The 21,388-nt window shown below is 48.1% G+C and overlaps 1 protein-coding gene across 1 annotated transcript in view; it reads right to left on the reverse strand.

Annotated features, from left to right (window-relative positions):
* Nucleotides 1–21,388, reverse strand: part of LOC115466349 (butyrophilin subfamily 1 member A1-like) — a 292,649-nt gene that overhangs the window by 67,241 nt on the left and 204,020 nt on the right. The window contains exons 6-7 of the mRNA XM_030197538.1: nucleotides 16,062–16,082; nucleotides 15,951–15,977 (exon numbers count right to left, since the gene is read on the reverse strand). Of these exons, the coding sequence (XP_030053398.1) occupies nucleotides 15,951–15,977; nucleotides 16,062–16,082 (48 nt within the window). The remainder of the gene's footprint in view (nucleotides 1–15,950; nucleotides 15,978–16,061; nucleotides 16,083–21,388) is intronic.

Consider the following 21,388-nt stretch of genomic DNA (forward strand, 5'->3'; position numbering starts at 1 on the left):
GCTTGCTTGCAAAGCACCCTTGAAGGCAGGCGCCCCCCCTGCAGTGCTTACCCTGCTTACCGGGTTGGACCGGCCCTGCCTTCAGTATCTCATCTCCTGGAAAGAGTATGGACCAGCGGAAAATTCCTGGACAAACGCTACTCATGTGCATGCTCCAGTATTAGTCAGATGTTTTCACAGTCTCTTTCCTCATAAGCCTAAACCCCAGTCCCGAGGTAGAGGGGGCCCTTGAAGGGGGGAGGGTGATGTTATGATTCTGCTAGCAGGCAGGAGAATGTTTGGGACTCACTCCTAATTGGCTTGTCGGGGACTGAGCTGACGTCTGATGCAGCAGACGTCAGAAGCCTGATCTATTTAAGCCTACCTTTCCCTACAACTCTTGCTTTAGCGTTTGATTGCTTTGTTTGCTCAGCTGAAGCCAGCCTGTGCTTGGGCGCTTGTGTTCATGTTGGAGTTTAGCCTTTCTCCTCAGTGCTTGTTTATTTTGCCTGTGTGTGTGTGTGTGTGCTGGGTATTCCCAGCAAGAACCTGATTGCCTGACTTCCCTACACCTGGTCTGCTATCTGTTGCTCTAACGTTGTGCTGTCGGGGTAAGCTTGTGCCTTGTATCGTTTCAGTTTGTTTGTGTAGTTTTCTCTCTCTCTTTCTGTGCCCTTTGTTGTGCTGAGCTTCTGCTCTGCTCCCTGTGGTTCTGCCTCCATTTTGGCAGTCCCCCTGTCCTTGTATTTTGCTCCTGTTTGTCTGTTTTAGTCAGTGGTGTGCTGGTAAATGTTTAACAACAGGCTCTCTCCCTGGTCCCCCTCTGCGCCCCCCCCCCACAAATTGCAGAGCTGGCTATGGCCGGGGAGAGAGCCTGGGGGGGGTTTGGCAATGCATTCCTCCAGGGAAAAAAATTAAATGATCCCAGGTTCCAATCTAATTCATGTTTAATGTGCGATAAAATGCCGTAAATAAATATAAACTTTTAATGTTGAACACCTGATTCTCAAAGTGAACATATTCCAAACACTATAATGAAAATAAAATTTTTTTTTTTTCTACCTTTGTTGTCTGGTGACTGTTTTTCTGATCATGCTGGCCCAGTATCCAATTCTGCTGCTATCTGTCCTCTTAACTCCGTTTCCAGGGCTTCCTTTCCATTTATTTATTTCCTTTCCTCCTTTCTTCTTCATTTCTGGTCCTCAGCTTCTGCCTATTTTCTTCATCCATGTGCAGTTTTTCTCCTCTCTTCCTTTTCCCTCATCTCATCTCCTTCCTCACTCTTCTCTCCCCTTCATCCATGTCCAGCATTTCTTCTCTCTCCCCTCCTCTGCCCTGCATGCACCCATGTCCAGCAGTGACCCTCCTCTCCCCTGCCCTGCATGCACCCATGTCTAGCAGTGACCCTCCTTTCCCCTGTCCTCCAGGCTCCATCCACCCATGTCCAGCAGTGACCCTCCTCTCCCCTGCCCTGCATGCACCCATGTCCAGCAGTGACCCTCTTTTCCCCTGTCCTCCAGGCTCCATCCACCCAGTCCAGTAGTGACCCTCCTCTCCCCTGCCCTGCATGCACCCATGTCCAGCAGTGACCCTCCTCTCCCCTGTCCTCCATCCACCCATGTCCAACAGTGACCCTCCTCTCCCCTGCCCTGCATGCACCCATGTCCAGCAGTGACCCTCCTTTCTCCTGTCCTCCAGGCTCCATCCACCCATGTCCAGCAGTGACCCTCCTCTCCCCTCCCTGCGTGCACCCATGTCCAGCAGTGACCCTCCTCTCCCCTGCCCTGCATGCACCCATGTCCAGCAGTGACCCTCCTTTCCCCTGTCCTCCAGGCTCCATCCACCCATGTCCAGCAGTGACCTCCTCTCCCCTGCCCTGCATGCACCCATGTCCAGCAGTGACCCTCCTTTCCCCTGTCCTCCAGGCTCCATCCACCCATGTCCAGCAGTGACCCTCCTCTCCCCTGCATGCACCCATACCCAGCGACCCCCCCTCCATCCACCCATGCCCAGCAAAGACCCCCTTTTTCACCCTGCTACCCCCTCCAGAGTTGTTTGGCGAATTCTCCTCCCTCCCTCCCTCCTGATCCGGTCCATCACCGACCACTTGTTCTTTGAATTCTTTGGGGCAGGACGTCCGGTGGGGGTATGGAGCAGTGAAGACGTGAGGCAGAACTGCTCCGGGGTGCCTCAACAAATCTGCAAATAAAACACCCCCCGATTCCCACAACAAAACGAGAACGCTTTCCCCGCTGACTCACCATACGCCTGGGAAGCTGAGAAAATCGCAGGCGGCATTGATGGCGACTAAATCGGTACGAAAGGAGCCAAAAGAAAAAAGCTGTGTCGGCGAAAACAAAATGGCAGACAAGACGGCAACACCGCCGCCCTCACCCAGCTTGCTTTGGGCAGCAGAGATTACCGAAGAGGTTAAGGCGGCAGTTGAACAAACAGTGGGCATGAAACTACAGCTGATCATGGAGAAGCTGGAGGGTCTTGACGAAAGACATACCCAGTTAATAACGGAGCTGCAAACAGTCCAGCAAAGAGTAAGTCAGGCAGAAGATGATATTTTAAAAGTCTCGGAGGAGCAACCCCGGTTTGAAAGCCAGACTAGCGGAGGCAGAAGCGAAGCTGGAAGATCTTGAAAATCGATCTCGGAGAAACAATCTCCATTTAGTGGGGTTGCCAGAGACACTAACAGAGCGGAACTTGTGCTCCTTTCTAGAAGCATGGCTGCCAAAGGCACTGGCAAGCGCAGAGCTAACAGGATCCCTCCAGGTAGAGAGAGCACATAGGCTGGGGCAACGACGAGAAGGAGCAGGCAAGCCCAAAGTCATCATATTCAGGCTCCTCAACTATGCTCACAAGATACTCATTCTGCAAGCTCTCAGGGCAGGTCGAAGCCTGGAATACCAAGATACACGAGTGTTATGCTTTCAGGACTACTCTGCCAAAGTATCACTGGCACGGAAGAATTTTGCCCCCCTGTGCACTAAACTATTTGGACTGAAATACAAATTCAGCCTACTTTACCCAGCCAAACTCAAACTGATTGACAATGGTCAGGCAGTGTTTTTTGAGCGTGTGGAAGAGGCAAATCTATACGTGGAAAAAATGCTGGCGGACAAGCACGAGGGTTGAGAAACAGCGGGTAGCTGCATCACGGAGCTCTTGAAATAGCAGGAGGTGAGAGACCTTGTACAAAGAGTTTAACATTTGTTAAAGTTGGATGGCGCAATTTGTTGGAACATATAGAAGCGATGAAGGTGAAAGAGGACAAGTTGAGGAACACGTTCCGGGAAGCATAACCGGATCGAGGAGTCAGAAGAGCCAAAAGAGACTATTACGTGAGACTTAATAATAGGACATTGAGGATAGTGAGTGAGATAACTTGAAGTAGAGAACGGGGATGTAATAATAATTTGGTAAAGGGGGCGCCCTTGCCTTGTTAAAGCAGGAAGTCATGCAAGAAGGCAGAAGAGGGACAAGGGGGGAGTGGGGAGGGGGGAAGGTTGGGAGGGGAAGGGCGGGAAGAGAGATGGAACCGGGAAGGGGGAGAAGAGGGAAGGAGGGTGGGGGGGGGGGGGGATAGGAGAAAAAACAGTTCTGTATGCATGCTGTGAATTCAGTAAGATGGAACAAGAAAAACGCACAGAATCTGAAAGATTTCATTTATTTGGAGGGGCTGCCCTGGGAGTGGAGGCTGGGACACTCACGGGGCTTAAAGATACTATATCACCATTACAGAACAAGCCACAACGAATATTCTTGGTAAAGGGATAGCATGAATACGTTGCAGGTGTTAACATGGAATGTGGGGGGCATACATTCCCCAATTAAGCGACAAAAGATATTAAAAGCACTAAATGACAAGAAGGTATCGATAGCGTTCCTGCAAGAGACGCATCTTTCTAAGGAGGAACATGCCAAATTAAAAAAATGGTGGGTGAGAGAGTGGTTTGATGCACCTGCAGTGGGAAAAAAGGGAGGTGTAATAACTTTGATTCGGAAAGGGCTCAATGTAGAGATAAAGAGGGTGGAGGTGGATGCAGGAGGGAGGTATGTCCTGGCTTCAGTGGTGATTGAGAGGCAACCAGTACTATTATGCAATCTATATGCTCCCAATGTCCACGACAAACAATTCTTTAACCAAGTTAGCCACAAAATACATGCACTCGGAGAAATACCAGTTCTGATGGGAGGAGACATGAACGATGTGATCGACCCCACCTTAGATAGGTCTAAACCAACGGGGAGAGAATTGGCCAGAAAGGGGAGGGGAATTGATAGCTTGTGTGCCACTCTGGACTTGGTGGATGTATGGAGAACACTAAACCCTGTGGAGAAAGACTTTACACACATATCTAGGGCCCACTTAACGATGTCTAGAATAGACTATATATTGTCCTCCTCAGAATTATTCACTAAGGTGGAAGAAGCGCAGATAGGGCCAATAATGATTTCTGATCATGCTTGGGTTCGGGCCCAATTCAGGTGGGGGGAGGGAGCCACTGAGCAGGGAGGGTGGAGATTCCCAACCTTTCTATATCGGGAAAGCAAATTTATACCCTTCCTGGTAGGTAAATTGCAAGAATACAGAGCCAATAATGAACAACATGAGGCAGACCCGATTCTTTTCTGGGAAACGGCAAAGGCAGTCCTTAGGGGAGAGATTATCTCTTATGTAGCCTTCCAGAGAAAGATTAGGATTGGAGAGGTATTGAGGCTGGAGAGGAGGGTAACATGGCTTAGAAGACAGTACGGGCAAGGGCACTCGGGAGCCGTTAGGGCACAATTATTGGAAGCACAGCAAGCTCTAAACGAACTATTGCAGGATAAGGCACAGAAGTCAAATTTATATTATAAATTTCAGCTACGGTATATAAGTTTGCGAACAAAAGTGGAAGGCTGCTGGCTCGATTAGCTAATCAGCACTCAGGTGCTAGGAAAATGCTAACAATGATAGATGCGAGGGGAGAGCGGATACATACTGACAAAGGGATTAATGCAATATTGGGTAAGTTTTTCAAAAAACTATACACGCCACAACCAGACCTTGTGACGCCAAGCGACACGTATTTCGCCAGCATTGACATCCCACAAATATCTGAGGCAGAGCAGGAAATACTAAATGCCCCTATAGACGCAGAGGAAGTAGAATGGGTGATCAAACAAAGTCAGTTGAACAAGGCCTCAGGTCCAGATGGGATGACAGCGGAGTTTTACAAAATCTTGGGGACGGAAATAAATCAAGTGCTCACAATGGTGTTTAATGATTCCCTTCAGCGAGGCAGCCTGCCTGCTCACTTAAATAGGGCCCAGATTAGTGTATTGCCAAAGCTGGGTAAGCCTCCAGACCGCCCTGACTCCTATAGACCAATTTCACTACTAAATGTAGAGGCGAAGTTTCTAGCCAAGATACTGGCAAACAGGCTATCAAGATTTCTTCCGTCCCTGATTATAGAACTGCAGGTGGGGTTCAACTGTGGCAGAATGGTAGCAAAGAATATGAGACGCATATGGGCAGCATTGGAGAGGGTACGAATGGAGCGGACACCAGCTTTGCTGATAAGCTTCGACGCCGAAAAAGCGTTCGATAGAGTGGACTGGAACTTTCTATTTGGGGCACTGAAGGCGTATGGCATCACTGGGTTCTTCGCGCAGGCAGTGAAAGTATTATATACTGAACCTAAGGCACAGGTTTATGCTAATGGTCACTTATCTGATTGGTTCCCGATACGGAGAGGCACAAGGCAGGGGTGTCCGTTATCGCCACTCCTCTTTATACTTACCTTAGATCCCTTATTAAGGGAGATTCAGAGTAATGCAGATATCAAAGGGGTCCAAATCAGAGAAATAAATTTCAAGACAGCGGCCTTTGCGGACGACTTATTAGTACTGCTCACACAACCACATCAGTCCTTGCCTCACCTCATGGAAAGCCTTAGGGAATATGGAGATTTTTCTGGCTTCAAATTAAACCTTCAGAAATCAGAAGCATTAGCCAGTCAAGAAGAGCTTAAAGGTGAATGGGGGGATAGTTTTCCACTCCGGTGGGCAGATGGATCCTTTAGGTATTTGGGCACTAGATTAACGATGGACACAGGTAAATTGTACGAGCTGAATGTCACCAAGTTGTTGGGGGACACGCAGGACCAATTAGCAAAGTGGTCCTCGCTCCCGTTATCATTGACAGGTAGAATACACATATATCGCATGATAATCTTTTCCAGATGGCTATATATTCTGCAAGCCCTCCCGATTAAATTGGTGAAGAAAAACTTGGCAATGCTTAGGAAGACAGTGGTGTCATTTTGCTGGGCAGGGAAGAAGCCTAAGTTGAAATGGCAACACCTAGTGGGTGCCCAGAGGCAAGGAGGATTAGGATTGCCAGATATGCGCGTATACAATCAAGCGTGCCTGATGCGCCATCTGAGAAATTGGATTTCAGGCACTAGCACTTATACAGATATGGCTATGGAAAGGGCATATTTCTATCCTTGGTATGTGAATTACCTGTTACATGTGAAAAGGAAACAAATGCCTGAACGGGTTAAACAGAGTGTGCTCCTGGGGCCGATATGGCAGGTATGGAGGGAGTTGCTGCCACGATGGAGACAGGACCCGTCCTGTAGTGCCCTTTTGCCGATACAAGGTAATGATGCTTTCATGCCCGGAAGGGAAAATGTAGTTTTCCGCAGGCTTCAAGATAAGGGTGTAACATTGATAGAGAACCTCATCCAAGAGGATGGAACATTGATTGCAGCAAGCAATTTCATGCATATATGTTCAGGGGGCCAAATGGGGGTCCTGGCATATCATCAACTGTCCCATTATATACAGAGTCTCCCACAGGCAGGCCTTTCACTGAGCTTTGGCAGAAACCTGAGGGATTTCTTAGAGGGGGACGCAGCGGGGCAAGTATCCGTTTCCTGGTTCTGTAAGGAATTGGAGAAGGGGCAACCAGCAAGGAAGGTGACTGAGGTAGCAGAACGATGGAGTCGGGATAGGCACACACCAATTTCGGAGAAAGGAGGTCACTAGTAGAGATAACATTGGTGATCCAAGGAGCAGAACTCCAGGAATGCCGGTTCAGAGCGGTGCACAGAGCATACTTTTCACCGAAAAGGGCATTTCATGCAGGGATAATAAACACTGATCATTGTCAAAAATGTAGGCAGGGGGGAGCGACCTTTGTTCATTGCATGTGGCAGTGTAGGCATATCAACTTATTCTGGCAGAGGATAAGGCAATTTTTAAGTCAGGTATTAGGACACCAGGTTATCCTCACTTTTGAAAGAATGATGTTTAATCTTGTGGGGCATTGGGGAGTGGGTACACGGGGAGAACGCATACTGCTAAGTAAGTCATGCGTCGTAGGGAAGAAATGTATTCTTAATCATTAGGTGTCGGACATGCCTCCCTCATACTGGTACTGGAGGAACAAACTTCACCAACTTATGTTATGGGAATCCAGAGAAGCGAGGATTTCGCCAAAGAGACAGGAGCGGTTCCTAGCAATCTGGATGCCATATCTTAATAAATTCTGAATAGGTTGCCATGGGGCGGTAAGGGGGATAGGGAATAATCTGGTATGGGCAAGTATGCAGAACTCAAAAGGTGGACGACCAAACCAAGGAAGGGGGGGTGGGAAGAGGGAGGGGCCTTAGAGGAGATAGTTATGGGTTAAGTGCTTATATACGAGTTGTTTGCAATGTTACACAATTGGCAACATTAATAAAAAAGGGGGGGGGAGTTTTGTAGTTTATAAATGAAAGCACAAACATTTGGTTTATAGGAACAAAGATTTGAGGGAGGTTTGGGAGAAAAATTAAAACACTTTGATAATAGACGTTCACGATTTATTCATATGCGTATGTTATGTCATGTTCTGTAAATCATCATATATGAAATTTGTTGTTTCTGTATAACATGCTGATTCAATAAAAACTGTTGAAAGATGAATTCTTTGGGGCAGGCAGTCTTGTCTGCCCGCTTCCAGCGCTGACTGCCCCCGCTGCCAATTCGCGCTTCAAAATGGCCGCCGAGACCAGCAGAAGTCTCACGAAGCCGCCTCTGGAAGTCTCGGTGGCCATTTTTAAAGCGCGAACCAGCAGCGGGGGACAGTCAGCGCTGGAAGCGGGCACTGCCCCGAAGAATTCAAAGAACAAGCGGTCGGTGAGGCGGATCCAGAGGGAGGGAGGAGGGAGGGAGGAGAGCCAGAGCCGGCTCGCTATTTTCAACAACCGGCTCGCAAGCTGGAAGAAAATTTAACAACCGGCTCTTGCGAGCCGGTGCGAGGCGGCTTCAGCACACCACTGGTTTTAGCTCTCTTTGTTTGCTGTGTCTGCCTCATGTTTCTGGTGAGCAGTGCTACTTTTCTGGTCTGTGTGTGTCAAGGTAGCTTCCTCTGTTTGCTTATTCTTCATGTTACCTTGTGTGTGGTGTGGCATTGCCCTGTATATTCCTATAGCTGTTCCCTTTTCCCTTGTGTGTTGTGGGGCCAGCTTTGTGTATTCTTATAGGTAGTTTTCCTTTACCTTTGTGTGCTGTATGGTACAGCCTAGTGTGTTCCTTGTAGGGCTTCCTGTATCTTTGTATGCTGTAAGGTGCAGCCTAGTTCCCTTGAGTGCTGTGGGTTACAGCCTAGTGTATTCCTATGAGTGGTTTTCCTTTTTTCCTTGAGTGCCTAGTGGCACACCTTAGAGTATTGAGTATTCGTTTGAGTGGCTTCCCCTTTCCCTGAGTGCTGAATGGGTCAGCCTAGAGGGTATTCCTATAGTTGGTTCCCTTTTTCCCTTGAGTGCTGTATGGTACAGCCTAGAGTGTTCCCTTCTGGGGCTTCCTGTATTCTTGATCGCCCTGTGGCACAGCTTTGTGTATACCTTTAGAGGCTTCTGTCTCTCACCCTTTCCCTTGTGTCTCTACCCTGCACTGTGTGTGCTGCATGTGCTCCAGTCCCTTGGGGGACCCTTCGTTGTTTTTTCTCCCTTCCCAAAGTGTGACTGGGTTCCTGGTTGGGCCCGCTTGCTTCGACTCTGCGTGAGTGGGTTCCCGATCGGCCATGAGGCCCACCTGAATGCTCTATCTGCCACTTTCTGGTGGTGCCTGTTGGCAGTTGGGTGTGTGCGGGGCTTGGTGGCTGGGGTGGTGCGCAGTGGCGTACCAAGGGGGGGGGGGCGGTGGAGGCGGTCCGCCCCGGGTGCACGCCACTGGGGGGGTGCCGCCCGCCTGTCGGCTCTTCGTTTTCATGCTCCCTCTGCCCTGGAACAGGTTACTTCCTGTTCCAGGGCAGAGGGAGCATGGAAATGAAGAGCCGACAGGCGCGCGGCACCCCCCCCCCCCCCCCCAGCGGCATGTACCCGGGGGGGTTCTTTCGTCGGGGGAGTCGCGCTGTTCCAGGGGGGGCGGTGTACCCAGGGGGCGGGGCGCATCGGTGATCCGCCCCGGGTGTCAGCGCCCCTAGGAACGCCACTGGTGGTGCGTAGGGCCTGTTCAGTCTATCCTAGGCCTTGGCCAAAATTCTATATGAGGCCTCGGCCTGGCTCAAGGGCTCACGTCTAAAATAACAGAGGCCTTAAGAAGAATTGCCTCTGCTTCTTCTGAGTTGCTTGCGACATATTTGGAAACATTTGAACTTTACAAGTCATTAATAAAACATCTTTATATTTAAAGAACAGCTTCATAAGCCATTCTGTCTGAGTCTAAAACCAGTTGAACCAATAAGGTAGCCAGAAGCAGCCAATGTCTGACTGCTGCAGAAAATTTGTTAGATCCAAGCTGTCCTGAGTTAATCCTTGCTGGTTAGGGAGTTCCTTTCTCTTGCCAGTGGGAAGATAATAAATCTTGGAGGTTGGGGGATATGAGGATTCTGGAATCTTTAAGACTTCCAACAGGGCCGGTCTTAGCAAGTGTGGGGCCTTGTGCAGACCAACTTGGTGGAGCCCCATCCTAGCCCCGCCCCACCTAGCTCCACCTACCATAGCCCCGCCCCCACCCTAGCTCCACCCCAAGGTATTAAAATTGTTTTAAAATATATGATACAAGCAACAAATGAGCTCCTTTTATTAACGACCATACGTAGATCCTTCAAGAGGTAGTGTGTCATGATTTAGGCTCTACACCCTTTCTGATGTTTTGGTGCCACTTCAGTAACGCCAACTCACAATCTCTCCACTGCAAAACACTATACACAAACTCATAACCTTACCAAATCATAGCAGCACTAATTCCAAGGACAGAACGAGCTACAACCTTATGCGTGGAAAGGCAGCACTATAATTACACCGGGCTCTAAAACACCAATACACTACCTAATGAAAAACAAAACAAAAAGGGCTGCAAATACTACACACTAGCAGAATACTGCACCTTGATCACACATGAAAAACACATGACACAACAGATATGAAAGCAAAATACTGAACTGGAAAGTTACCTCAAGAAGTCAGACTCAGCATGCAGCAATACTAGAAAAATTGAAAATCACATGCAAAATATCACAGATGCACATTTCCAAAAGCTGACACATTCCAATTAATACATTCTGAATAAAAAATGTTTTCTACCTTTGCTGTCTGAGCATTTAGTTTTTCTATTAGCTTTGGTCCCAGTGTCTTCTGTTTTATGCAGTCTTCTTTCCATTTGATATTTTTTTCTTTCACCATGTCCACCATCCTCCTGTGTCCTTATGCCTCCTGTCTACCATCTGTAGCCCTGTCCCTATCCTTTCTCCAGTTTCAACATCTGCCCTCAAAGTGTTCCGATCCAGCTCTTAAATTCAGCAATTTTCCCTCCATCCATATCCAGCATTTCTCCTCACTCCCCTCCCCTCCATCCATGTGCATCTACTTCCTCTGTCTTCCCTCCCCTCCATCCATGTCCAGCATTTCTCCTCTCTCCCTTCCTCCATCCGGGTGCATCTCCTTCCTTTGTCTTTCCTTCCCTTCATCCTTGTCCAACATTTCTCCTCTCTTCCCTGCCCTTCACTCCATCCATGTCCAGCATTTCTCCTCTCTTCCCTCCCCTCTATCCAAGTGCATCTCCTTCCTGACTTCCCTCCCCTCCATCCATCCATGCCCAACAACTCTCCATTCTCCATTGCCCTCTATGCCATCCATCCAGATCCAGCAAATTTCCTCTCCCCTATCCCTCCATCTATCCATGTCCAGCAATTCTCCTCTCTGCCCTGCCCTCCCTCCATGTCCAGGAACTCTCCATTCTCCCTTGCCCTCTACTCCATCCACCCATATCCAGCAAATTTCCTCTCCCCTACCCCCATTCATCCATCCATGTCCAGCAATTCTCCTTTCTCCCCTGCCCTCCCCTCCATCTATCCATGTCCAGCAACTCTCCATTCTCCCCTGCCCTCGCCTCCATCCATCTCCAGCAAATTTCCTCTCTTCCCTGCCCCCTCCATCCATCCATGTCCAGCAATTCTCCTCTCTCCCCCCTGCCCTCCCCTCCATCCATCCATGTCCAGGAACTCTCCATTCTCCCCTGCCTTCTCCTCCATCCACCTATATCCAGCAAATTTCTTCTCCCCTACCCCCATTCATCCATCCATGTCCAGCAATTCTCCTCTCTCCCCCCTGCCCTCCCCTTCATCCATCCATGTCCAGCAACTCTCCATTCTCGCCTGCCCTCGCCTCCATCCATCTCCAGCAAATTTCCTCTCTCCCCTGCACCCTCCATCCATGTCCAGCAACTCTCCTCTCTCCCCTGCCCTCCCCTTCTCTCCAAGTCCAGCGATCTGTTCTCTTCCCCTGCCCTCCCTACTCTCCTCTCCATGTCCAGCGATCTGTTCTGTACCCCTGCCCTCCCCTCCCATCCCTAACATTCCCGCCTAAAACCGGCCCTGTCTATGGCATTTTAGTAAAAGGGTGCCTTAGGCTGGTTAACTTTTAGAGGGATGTTTGAGAGCCATCTGAGTACAGGGCAAGATGGGTTGATAACCACAACTTGTCATTCTCTATGTACTGCGGGAGTGTTAGGGAGCCCCAATATTCTGACAGCTTTCACTCCAAGAGCATAAGAACTATTCAAAGTTGTTGCATCCAGATCATTTCCAAAAATTAACAGCTATGGCTGGAAGAAGGGTCCGAGTCAGAGCCCTGGAGTCCCCCTGACCGTCTGGGCAGAGAAGTTCTCCAGGGGCACGTAGGACAAGTCCCCGCACAGCAGCTGACTCCGCGGGCATTCTGAACTTAGGGGCTTGGCTCTGTGCTTCACAAAAAAGACGGCCTTGTGCTTGGCCCCAGCGGGGAAACGGGCGGTGGGTTGCAGCTGGCCGGCGGGGCTGAGGGCCCGCACCCGCATCGTGGGCTCTGCCCGCTCCACGAACTCCCTTAACAGCTCCCAGTGTGGCTCCTCTGAGAAGCATTTTTGCCAGCGCTCGGGCTTGAGTTGCAGCGTGCGCAGCACAAAGTCTGGAGGAAGGCAGCCCTCCGCTCCCAGGACGGTATTTCTTCAGCCGCTTCTTCTATGCCGTCGCCCGCTGCTCCCATGGTTACATTGTTTGCATTCGGCCCCAGCCTGTTGCTTTAGGGCAGAAATGCTACACGGGGAGGCTCTAGGGGCCGAGTCATTGGGCTGGCGCGAGCTAACAGCCCCCCGGGAAGCGATCTAACCCGTCCCGCCCAGTGCTCACATTCATCCAGTCGAGACGGTGAGGACAAGTCAGGGTGGACCGAGGTTACCTGTTTCAGATGTTCGCGGACGACCATGTGTGTGACAGCACCTGCCAGAGCCCAATCCGCGCACCAAGGGCACCAGTTTCTCAAACTTTAGAGGGCTTTCTGCCAGAGCAGAGGCTGCAGGTTGCCGCTGTAAAGCAGTTAGCTATCATGAGGCATTAGTATCCAGCTCGTCTTCACAGCAAGCACATGCATAACTAGAACTACTCTTGGAGCAGGACGGGAGGAGGGGGTGGTGTTAAGGCACGCCGCAGGGCCCCTTTGAGCGCGAGGCCCTATGAGGTCGCCTCGGTCGCCTCGGCCTAAAACCGGCCCTGACTTCCAATAGATATCTCTTAAACATATCAGAAGTTGATATTGAAAATACTTTAGGGAAGTTAATCACTTTCAAATTTTGGTGTCTGCATTTTCAAGTTCTCCATTTTCCTGCAAATATAACACTGTCTTTCACCAAGTTTTCACCTTTAACCTCATGTAGGGGTATTTTCCTGCTATTTCACCTTTGCTGATTTGAGGCCTGCTAAGCCTGAGTCATCTTTTACCAACTAATATGGATTCTACAGCCTGTGCCCTGAATACATCTGAAACCATCAGAAATCAGCTTTCTACAAAAGAAAATTACTGCTTGGCATACCCATCCAAGCTAGCCCCTGGTTATCTCCTGGGAAGGAAGAGAAGTTTACCTCACAGAGAAAAAGTCTCCAGGAGTAGGACGTTTGCTACCATCATTGTGACTGTTAAGAGTTTCTTTGCTAGTAACAAGGCCTCTCTTCCTGACAGTGGAAGGTTAAGTGACTTGCCCAGAGTCGCAAGGAGCTGCAGTGGGAATTGAACTCAGTTCCCCAGGATCAAAGTCCACTGCACTAACCACTAGGCTATTCCTCCACTCCACTGAAGAGGAAGAAAGAAGGGCAAAAGGAAAAGATTAGTGGAAGATAGATCTCTCTCAGAGGTGCTAGAGAGAGTGATTTCCCCCAAACACCAGAGAACTGAATTCCTTGTGATAAAGCTGACAAGGTTAGTTCCACTGCACCGCTGTAGCTTCCCTAAAGACTGTGAACACATAGTAAAAACTTTTTTAGGTATATTAAAAGCAAGAAGCCAGCAAAAGAATCGGTTGGACCACAAGATGACTGAGGGGTAAAAGAGGTACTCAGGGAAGACAAGGCCATAGCGGAGAGATTAAATGAATTCTTTGCTTTGGTCTTCACCGAGGAAGATGTGGGAGAGATACCAGTGCCAGAATTGGTATTCAATGCTGACGAGTCAGAGAAACTGAACCAAAACTCTGTAAACCTGGAAGATGTAATGGGGCAATCTGACAAATTGAAGAGTAGCACATCACCTGGACTGGATGGTATTCATCCCAGAGTACTAATAGAATTGAAAAATGAACTTATGGAATTATTGTTAGTAATATGTAATTTATCTTTAAAATCAAGCATGGTACCTGAAGATTAGAGGGTGGCCAATATAACGCCAATTTTTAAAAAGGGTTCCAGAGGTGATCCAGGAAATTATAGACCAGTGAGCCTGATGTTGGTGCCAGGCAAAATAATAGAGACTATTATAAAGAATAAAATTACAGAGCATATTCAAAAGCATGGATTAATGATACAAAGTCAACATGGATTTAGTAAAGGGAAATCTTTCCTCACCAATCTATTACATGTCATTGAAGGGGTGAACAAACATGTGGATAAAGGTGAGCTGGTCGATATTGTGTATCTGGATTTTCAAAAGGCATTTGACAAAGTACCTCATGAAAGACTCCAGAGGAAATTAGAAAGTCATGGGATAGGAGGTAGTATTCTATTGTGGATTAAAAACTGGTTAAAAAGGTAGAAAACAGAGCAGGGTTAAATGATCAGTATTCTCAATGGACAATGGAGTTCCCCAGGGGTTTGTGCTGGGACTATTGCTTTTTAACATATTTATAAGTGATCTAGAGATGGGAATAACTAGTAAGGTCATTAAATTTGCTGAACACACAAAGTTATTCAAAATTGTAAAATCGCAAGAGGATTGTTAAAAATTGCAAGAGGACCTTACGAGACTGGGCATCCAAATGGCAGAAGACGTTTTATGTGAGCAAAGTGCAAAGTGATGCATGTGGGAAAGAGGAACCCGAACTATAGATACGTGATGCAAGGTTCCACATTAGGAGTCACTACCCAGGAAAAGGATCTATATGTCATCGTTGATGATACCTTGAAACCCTCTGCTCAGTATGCAGCTGCGGTTACGAAAGCAAATAGAATGTTAGGAATTCTTAGGAAAGGAATGGAAAACAAAAATGAGCATGTTATATTGCCTTTGCATCGCTCCATGGTGCAACCTGACATTGAATACTGTGTGCAGTTCTGGTCACCACATCTGAAAATATTTATAGCAAAATTAGAAAAGTTAGAGAGAAGGGCGACAAAAATGATAAAGGGGATGAGACAACTTCCCTATGAGGAAAGGCTAAAGAGGCTAGGGATCTTCAGCTTGGAGAAAAGACGGCTGAGGAGAGATAGAACAGAGTCTATAAAATACTGAGTGGAGTGGAATGGGTAGACGTGAATTGCTTGTTTATTCTTTCCAAAAATACTAGGACTAGGGGCACGCAATGAAGCTGCTAAGTAGTACATTTAAAACAAACCCTGGAGAAGATATTAAACTCTGGAGTAGAATAAAATAAAATAAAGAAAATAAGATGATACCTTTTTTATTGGACTAACAATACATTTTTGATTAGCTTTTGAAGGTAGCTCTTCTTCGTCTTCTAATCAAAAATATATATTGTTAGTCCAATAAAAGAGGTATCATCTTATTTTCTTTTTTTTGTTTTATTGTATTCTATTTCTATTGATTACCTTTAAAAGTGGACTAACACGGCTACCACATCTCTCTACTTAATTAAACTCTGGAATTAGTTGCCAGAGAATGTGGAAAAAGCAGTTAGCTTAACAGGGTTTAAAAAAGGTTTGGCTAATTTTCCAAATGAAAAGTCCATAAATCATTATTACGATGGACTAGGGAAATCCACTGCTTATTTTTAAGATAAGCAGCATAAAATCTGCCTTGCTGTTTTGGTATCTTCTCAGGTTCTTGTGACCTGGATTGGCCACTGTTGGAAACAGGATGCTGGACTTGATGGACCCTTGGTCTGTACCAGTTTGACAGTGCTTATGTTCTTATGTACAAGGCTGTATTGTGACAACACATTGACAACAGCTATATCAAAGAGGAAATTTATATTGTGTAGGTGAGATTGTCAGACTGAGTTACCTGTATAACTACAGCATCTTCTAAACTCTGAAATCAAACAGAGAAACACAACCGTGAGAGCTCAGAAACATTTTAAGCAGCAATGTGACATACTTGAGAAGAGAAACTTACCTAGTTCAGTACGAAGAGACTCTACATAAAAATACAAAGAGATAAATGTTAGAGTTGGTGGTTTGTAAAAATGTCCATGGAGGTTATATTGCCAATTTATGCTTGTAAAACTCTGTTTTACCTACAGAAATGTATAAAATTACCCCCACAGGTGTCAGAGTTTGACTACTGCTCAGTCTGTCTCTGCATATATTAATACACACTAAGAGGTGGATTCAGTAAATGGCAGCCAAATTTGGGTGTAGAGAAAAATCATCACCGAGTGCTACTTTATAAAGGATGTGCTCCCCTTATAGAATAATGCTTAATTACAGATCTCATACCTTAATTTGAGCACCAAAGTTGCCCCTGCTGAAACCTGGTGTAAATTCCAGCCCTTCTGAGTTATGCACCTTAACATTTGTGCAATGATCTTTATAGAGTAGCACTTAGCAAGATGCACGTACGAATCTAAAATATTCTGAATTAACACCCATAATTGACTGTTAGCACCCAATAATTGGCAGCAATTGGCTCATTAACCAATTTAATTGCCCATGCAACTCAGACTGCACACAACTTCGGCTGTCATTTTTAGAATATCTCCATAAATGTTACTTAGGAACAAGTGAGAAGAGATTGTAGACACGCAGGTAATTTCTGGAGGAAACGTTTTTTTCAGAATGCAGCAGGTGTTTCTTTGTAAGCAATTTTTCCAAGGGAATAATCAAAGTCTGTCTTGGCTTTTGCTTTGATTATTAGCGTAAATCTTGTGGATATTTAAAGCATTTACACAGGTAAAGCAGTACTTTGTGCAGAAATGGCCTATTACCTGCATATTTGACCTGTTACATTAGTATTCTGTAAAGTGTTACGATTGTGCCCCTGTGTCAGGCTCTCATTCATTTTGCCACCTGGTGGTCAGACCCAGTGGCTGCAATGGACTGTCTGGTTGCTATTTCCCATGTTCTAGAAGTCATGACGGTCCAGTCCGGATCTTCCAGCCTCCCAGATTGTCTTGGGAGTTTTGGAACTTAGCAGTACCCTTACCTGGTGAACTCCCTTATATGTGGCCTTTATTAGTCACCTGGAAGCTTCTGCCTTTGCATTGCCTAAGGCCCTGGTATGTTGGTGCTTGTGCACTTCTGCCTTGTCCAGTGTTTGCTCTGTGTTACGTCTGTGCTCACTTCGCCCTCTGGTGGTCAGAACCAGTGGCTGCTATGGACTATCACCCGTTCCAGACTTTAGCCCAGTCCGGTCCGGATCTTCCAGGTTGCTGGATTTCTCTGTTTTGTTTGGCCCTGCACAGCACCCATAGCTGCCTGGTGATTGTTGCATCTGAGCTCCAGGTGCTGCTGGGCTTATTAGCCATTTCGTTACTCTCTGCCTTTGCCTTTGCATCACCTAAGGCCCTGAGGTTTGTTGGGGTGATGTTTGCACTTCTGCTCAGTCTGGTTTCTGGTTCTGATTCTTGTCTGTTTTAGTTAGTCTGTGGGTAGTTAGATTAGGTTTGTTTGTTTGCTGGTCTTGTCCCTGGGTTTTAGTTTTGTGTTTAGTCTTTGTCTGTTTGTGTCCTGGTGTCTGCTCTGCAGCTTTTAGTTCTGTGTCTTGTTATTCAGTGTTTTGTTCCCTGTTTTAGTGGCTGCTCTGCTGCTTCCAGTCCTGTCTCCTCTCTGTCTGTATTTGTTCCCCATTTTAGTGGATGCTTGCAGCTTTCAGTCCTGCCCGTTAGCTTTCCCTTCCTTGCCCTGTGGTCCCTGTATTTTTCCTTTCCCCTCTGACCCTCAGTCCCTGTGCAGCCTTGTTGGGATCCTGTTCCTGCCCTGGCCTATAAGTCCTGCTGGCCACTTGAAGCCAGGGGCTCAACTCTTGGTGAAAGGTGGCCAGGTGCAGGTGAAGTCTCACTGTCTGTGTTCTGCCTTGCCTTTGGGGTGGGGTGGTTTTGCCTGCCGCTGCCGCTCCTCAGCAGTGGCCCAAGGGCTCACAAACTTAGTTCCAGCTTTGAAGTTCTAACAGTTGCAAAGGCCATGAGCTCGGCACGATCACCCTACCTGCTGGGTTTCCAGCCTATGACTTTTTCTTTGGCTGGCACTCTGGGGCTCCAGTTTCTGACCTTGTTTCCTGTTGGCAGTCCTGCGCCCAGCCCGGGGACAGCCCCTAGTCCCAGTTCAGATCCCAGTGCCAACCAAATTTTTGCTTTGGATCCATTTATGATGCTTTATGACTACTGGGTTAAACTTTTGTCTGATCCAGCCCTGAAGAATACTCCTGAAGCTGCAGCAGAGAGAAAGCGTGTCTTGTTGCTCGGAACCTCTGAGAACTCAGTGTCTGCTATTGATCCCTCTACCCAGCTCTTCTTTTACTGCATCAAACTGCTCTCGGTTCCAGCCCTGCGGGATACTCCGGAGGCCCAGGCTGAAGGAAGGTGGATTGGTAATCCCGAGGTCCTGGCTTACCGGCAGTCCATCCTGAGAGACGCTGTCAACTGCAGAGAGGCTGAGTCCACTCCGAGGTCAAGTTCCAGCCCAGAGGCTGAGTCCGGATCAAGTTCCATCTCCAGCCGAGATACGGAGTCCGGATCAAGTTCCATCTCCAGCCGAGATGCGGAGTCCAAGCCGAGTTCCAGCTCCAGCCGAGGTGCGGAGTCTGAGCCGAGTTCCAGCTCCAGCTGGGATGCGGAGTCCGAGCCGAGTTCCAACTCCAGCCGGGATGCAGAGTCCGAGCCGAGTTCCAGCTCCAGCAGGGATGCGGAGTCCGAGCCGAGTTCCAGCCGGGATGCGGAGTCCGAGCCGAGTTCCAGCTTCAGCCAAGATGCGGAATCCGAGCCGAGTTCCAGCTCCAGCCGAGATGCTGAGTCCATGCTGAGTTCCAGTTCCAGCCAAGCTACTGAGTCTAAGCCGAGGTCCAGTTCCAGCCAAGAGGCGAAGTCCAGTCCTGATGCCAGTCCGAGTTCCAGTCGTGATTCCAGTCCGAGTTCCAGTCCGAGTTCCAGCCCTGCCTGATGCCAGTCCGAGTTCCAGCCCTGATGCCAGTCCGAGTTCTAGTCCTGATTCCAGTCCGGGTATCAGTCCCGGGTCAGTTCTTGATTCCTGTTCAGATTACCGTCCAGCTACACCTGGTCATGTTTTGAGGCTCCTCCGTAGATTTCACTATTGTTACCCGTGGAGACCTGAATTCCCTGTGGAGTTCCCGCTCTCTGTTGGAGTTTCCCAGGGATCTGTCCTTGGACCCCTCCTTTATTCAATCTATACCTCCTTCCTGGGCTCACTGATCTCATCTCATGGTTTCCAATATCATCTTTATGCTGATGACACCCAGCTGTATCTCTCCACCCCAGACATCACTGCGGAGACCCAGGCCAAAGTATCGGCCTGCTTATCCAACATTGCTGCCTGGATGTCCAACCGCCACCTGAAACTGAACATGGCCAAGACCAAGCTTATCGTCTTTCCACCAAAACCCACTTCTCCTCTCCCTCCACTCTCTATCTCAGTCAATAACACCCTCATCCTCCCCGTCTCATTTGCCCACAACCTCGGAGTCATCTTCGACTCCTCCCTCTCCTTCTCTGCACATATCCAGCAGATAGCCAAGACCTGTCGCTTCTTTCTCTTTAACATCAGCAAAATTCGCCCTTTCCACTCTGAGCACACCACCCGAACTCTCATCCACTCTCTCATTACCTCTCGCCTTGACTACTGCAACCTACTCCTCACTGGCCTCCCACTTAACCATCTATCCCCCCTTCAATCCATTCAGAACTCTGCTGCATGTCTTATATTCCGCCTGGACCGATATGCTCATATCACCCCTCTCCTCAGGTCACTTCACTGGCTTCCGATCAGATACCGCATACAGTTCAAGCTTCTCCTTCTTACCTACAAATGCACTCAGTCTGCAGCCCCTCATTACCTCTCTACCCTCATCTCCTCTTACATTCCCACCCAAAACCTCCGCTCACAGGACAAATCCCTCCTCTCAGTACCCTTCTCCACCACCGCCAACTCCAGGTTCCACCCTTTCTGCCTCGCCTCACCCTATGCTTGAAATAAACTCCCTGAGCCCCTATGCCAAGCCCCCTCCCTACCCATCTTCAAATCCTTGCTCAAAGCCCACCTCTTCAATGTTGCCTTCGGCACCTAACCTTTATACCTATTCAGGAAATCTAGACTGCCCCAATCTGACTGCCCCTATTTGACTGACTGTACATTTGTCCTTTAGATTGTAAGCTCCTTGAGCAGGGACTGTCCTTCTATGTTAAATTGTACAGCGCTGCGTAACCCTAGTAGTGCTTTAGAAATGTTAAGTAGTAGTAGGTTGGGGGGGGCCTTGAGGGGGAGATACTGTTACGTCTGTGCTCACCTCGCCCTCTGGTGGCCAGAACCAGTGGCTGCTATGGACTATCACCCATTCCAGACTTTACCCCAGTCCGGTCCGGATCTTCCAGGTTGCCGGATTTCTCTGTTTTGTTTGGCCCTGCACAGCACCCATAGCTGCCTGGTGATTGTTGCATCTGAGCTCCAGGTGCTGCTGGGCTTATTAGCCATTTCGTTACTCTCTGCCTTTGCCTTTGAATCGCCTAAGGCCCTGAGGTTTGTTGGGGTGCTGTTTGCACTTCTTCTCAGTCTGGTTTCTGATTCTTGTCTGTTTTAGTTAGTCTGTGGGTAGTTAGATTAGGTTTGTTTGCTGGTCTTGTCTCTGGGTTTTAGTTTTGTGTTTAGTCTTTGTCTGTTTGTGTCCTGGTGGCTGCTCTGCAGCTTTTAGTTCTCTGTCTTGTTATTCAGTGTTTTGTTCCCTGTTTTGGTGGCTGCTCTGCAGCTTCCAGTCCTGTCTCCTCTGTCTGTATTTGTTCCCTGTTTTAGTGGCTACTTGCAGCTTTCAGTCCTGCCCGTTAGCTTTCCCTTCCTTGCCCTGCGGTCCCTGTACTTTTCCTTTCCCCTCTGACCCCCAGTCCCTGTGCAGCCTTGTTGGGATCCTGTTCCTGCCCTGTCCTATAAGTCCTGCCGGCCACTTGAAGCCAGGGGCTCAACTCTTGGTGAAAGGTGGCTAGGTGCAGGTGAAGTCTCACTGTCAGTGTTCTGCAGTGGTCCAAGGGCTCACAAACCCAGTTTCTGCCGTGAAAACCTAACAAAAGAAAAGTAGGCAGCGACTTTCCTGTATAGAACAGACACCTGTTACAAGTGAAGAGATATAGAATTGCTCTAGCTAATTATCAGGCTTATTTTCGAAAGTGATTGCCAGCCATTTCTTGACATAAATCGGGAGATGGCCGGCAATCTCTCAAAAGCGGCGAAATTGGTATAATCAAAAGCTGCTTTTTTGACAGCTTCGCCGCTTTCAAGGGGGCG

This window comes from Microcaecilia unicolor, chromosome 3 (assembly GCF_901765095.1).
Source record: "Microcaecilia unicolor chromosome 3, aMicUni1.1, whole genome shotgun sequence".
In the NCBI taxonomy this organism is placed as follows: Eukaryota; Metazoa; Chordata; class Amphibia; order Gymnophiona; family Siphonopidae; genus Microcaecilia; species Microcaecilia unicolor.